Source organism: Sinocyclocheilus anshuiensis, unplaced genomic scaffold, assembly GCF_001515605.1.
Source record: "Sinocyclocheilus anshuiensis isolate Anshui unplaced genomic scaffold, SAMN03320099.WGS_v1.1 scaffold573, whole genome shotgun sequence".
Lineage (NCBI taxonomy): Eukaryota > Metazoa > Chordata > Actinopteri > Cypriniformes > Cyprinidae > Sinocyclocheilus > Sinocyclocheilus anshuiensis.
Window position 1 is genome coordinate 146,435 of NW_015539851.1, and position 2,921 is coordinate 149,355.

Genomic DNA, 2,921 nt, shown 5'->3' on the forward strand with positions numbered 1-2,921 from the left:
AGTGCCTGTTTGGCAACAAAGGAAACAATATACAGCTAAATACATTTTGAACACAGATTATTCCAGACTTGATTTTTCCATTCACAGATTGCCATTTTGGCCGTAACACCTACATACAAAGTACAAATATTAAACATTGCTGTCTATGTTGCAAGATCTCTCATCATGCATAACATTTTAAGAAGAACAATATGCAGACATAGCCTACTACTTTTATAGCATTTAAAAACTGCTAAGGCAGCAGGGAAGATGCACGGGCATTCATTTGTGGTATTTTAACATAAAGTTACATTTTTACATCAAAACCTACATTCAGACAGTGATACACAAATGTGGAGATGTGGACATAATTTTTATTTATTATTATTTAAAAAAAAAAAATTCTAACCCACAAACAAAAGATCGGGCAAAACTAGAACAGAAATAAAAATTGCAAAAACAAGGAGGGTAAACAGACATTATCAATGGTTTTAAATGGTTTTAATTAACGTGTAGGCCTATTCATATACATGTACTGAGGCATGTTGTCACATAATGTCAAATTGTGTTCAATGCACTGTATGCTTTTGGGGCAGTATACAGTATGTGTGTGTATAAATTTGTTAGTTTTCGGGTTTCTTTTTCACATATTGGCAATGATACTGACTTGTTTTGTTTGAATATTGTGATAACATGGGCAGAATTTGAAAGCTGAAATATTAATTCTTATCAGAGGTAGTACACAAGCAAAAATTCCTGCGTACGCACAGTTAATGAATGAGTTTGAGCCTGCAGGTCCTCTTCCACAGCACTAGATGGCAGTCTTAACTAAACTTTGCAGTGTGTGAACTCCAAGCAAAATCAGTTAGGTGTCATCTGCCAGTACAAACAATTAGACTAAACGCAATTTGACCCCCAACTCATAGCTCAATAGCTTTTTCTCATTTATTTGGTTTATATAACATGGAAAAAGAGAAAATCAAGTACAGGTTTCAGATCGATTATACATCTGGGGCCATCAGTGTGCATAAGTTACACTTCTTCCGTTTCTATTACAGAGTGCAAAGTATTAGATTACTGTACACTGTTATTGTAATTGAGCAAAACTTTATTTGAATTCAAAGTGACAGCAGTGGATTTGTATTTATGCATGCTGACAAAGGGTCTATATCAAGATTTCCTATATATAGGCCTACACACACACACATACTAATAGTACACTAGTAGTACTATATTTTAAATAATACGAATACTCTAATGTATTAAAGCATAACCAAAATTAAATAATACAAATCAAGAAAATACAAATAAGGAGAAAATCAGAGGAATGATTACAGTTTTTCTCAAATGCTAAAACACATTTCACAAACGTTTCCTCCATGTTCCCCAGTGTCTAAACACAACACCCTTTTCTAAAGCTACATAAACACAAACCACACCTTCTCACTTCAAAACTCAAACTTTCACACCAAAAGAGCAGCTCGAAGCTTTCAAAAATGTAAACACTATACACATCATTACACACTACAGCAAAATTAGAGGATTGGCTTTTGTGTTTTAGCATTTGAGAAAAACTGTAATGATGTGAGAGAAAGGGAAAATAAGAGTGTCTTATATGGGTGAGCCTGAGCTTGATTCAGTGGAGGTGAATGAGACAAATCCTGGTAGATCGCTGCTTATTGGAGAGCTGATCCAAGACTGGTATTGAGACACTCTGGTATAAACACCAGGGAACTTGGGTATTCCACAGTCTCGCCCAAAACTCACAATGCCAGACTGAATCCACTGGGAATTGTTCTTATTTGCCATTGGACCTCCAGAGTCTCCCTGCATAGATTAAGATAATGTCATGTTAATATCTCTGACAGTATACAAGGTAAAGCCATTTTTAACCTCACAACAGGGCTAAACTGAATCGAACACTGCATCATTTCTCACTGTACAAGTTTGACACTGCAGTCCGGAGCAGGGATTCATAACCCCAGGGCAAAAGCGTTGCTAACACCACATCTATATTACAAGTGTAAACTGCTTTTAAAAAAAGGGATAAAAGTGGGGTTTAGAAAGACGATAACCCAGGGATAAGCCAGTGTAAAAAGTTGTAGTTAGTGATATCGTACCTGACATGAATCTTTTCCACCCTCATCTAGTCCAGCGCACAGCATGTTGCTTGTAATGATTCCTCCGTAGGCCTTATTACAAACACTGTTGTTTACAATTGGTATCTGCACCTCCTGCAGTATGTTTGGAATCTGGGTGTCTTTAACATAAATGGCATGGTGGAAAAAAATTTATCATTTTTTGGTTGTGACACTATACAAAGTTTGAATCATAGACGTGTTCGATTGAACTCACCTGCAAATTTGAGTTTGCCCCATCCAGTGATCCAACTCTTAGTACCTCCACCAAATACACTACCAGCGGCCGCCAGACAAACTGGCCTAATATAATCAGTGAACGTCACAGAAGAGGAGAGCTGCAGCAGTGCTATGTCATTGTTTTGGGTAGTTGTGCTATAGCTGGGATGGGTGATGAGCCGAGTCACTGTCCTGGAGATCTCATTCGGGTTTGAGCCCGTTTGCAGTTGACGGCCGAGGTAGATTTTTACATTAGATGGTTGAAATCAACATAAAATTGTCTTTTTGAATAATCTTAAGTTGTTATTAAATATATTACATTTATATACAGTATACTGTATATCAATTTATTAATAAATCTTTATTATTGTGGAAGATGAATAATTAAGAGCTGGGCACAAAGTAACACTTTTTGACTTTCTCAGTTTGTGTAAATCCACATAGGGTTCAGAGTATCATTTTTTTATCCACAGTAATTTCACACTTGTCTAGTACAAATATGTCGCTTTGTTTCATAATTACAGTGTATACGTTTTTCTTTATTTACCCTCAAAAAATGGAAGTGAAATGTGACAACATGCCCCG

General features: G+C 36.3%; 1 protein-coding gene across 1 annotated transcript in view; it reads right to left on the reverse strand.

Annotated features, from left to right (window-relative positions):
- Positions 1-1,562: 1,562 nt before the first annotated feature.
- The window catches only part of LOC107684648 (trypsin-3-like), a 14,092-nt gene continuing 12,733 nt past the window's right edge, over positions 1,563-2,921 (reverse strand). Inside the window, exons 4-6 of the mRNA XM_016480955.1 lie at positions 2,335-2,536; positions 2,100-2,239; positions 1,563-1,806 (exon numbers count right to left, since the gene is read on the reverse strand). Of these exons, the coding sequence (XP_016336441.1) occupies positions 1,591-1,806; positions 2,100-2,239; positions 2,335-2,536 (558 nt within the window). The 3' untranslated portion in view covers positions 1,563-1,590. The remainder of the gene's footprint in view (positions 1,807-2,099; positions 2,240-2,334; positions 2,537-2,921) is intronic.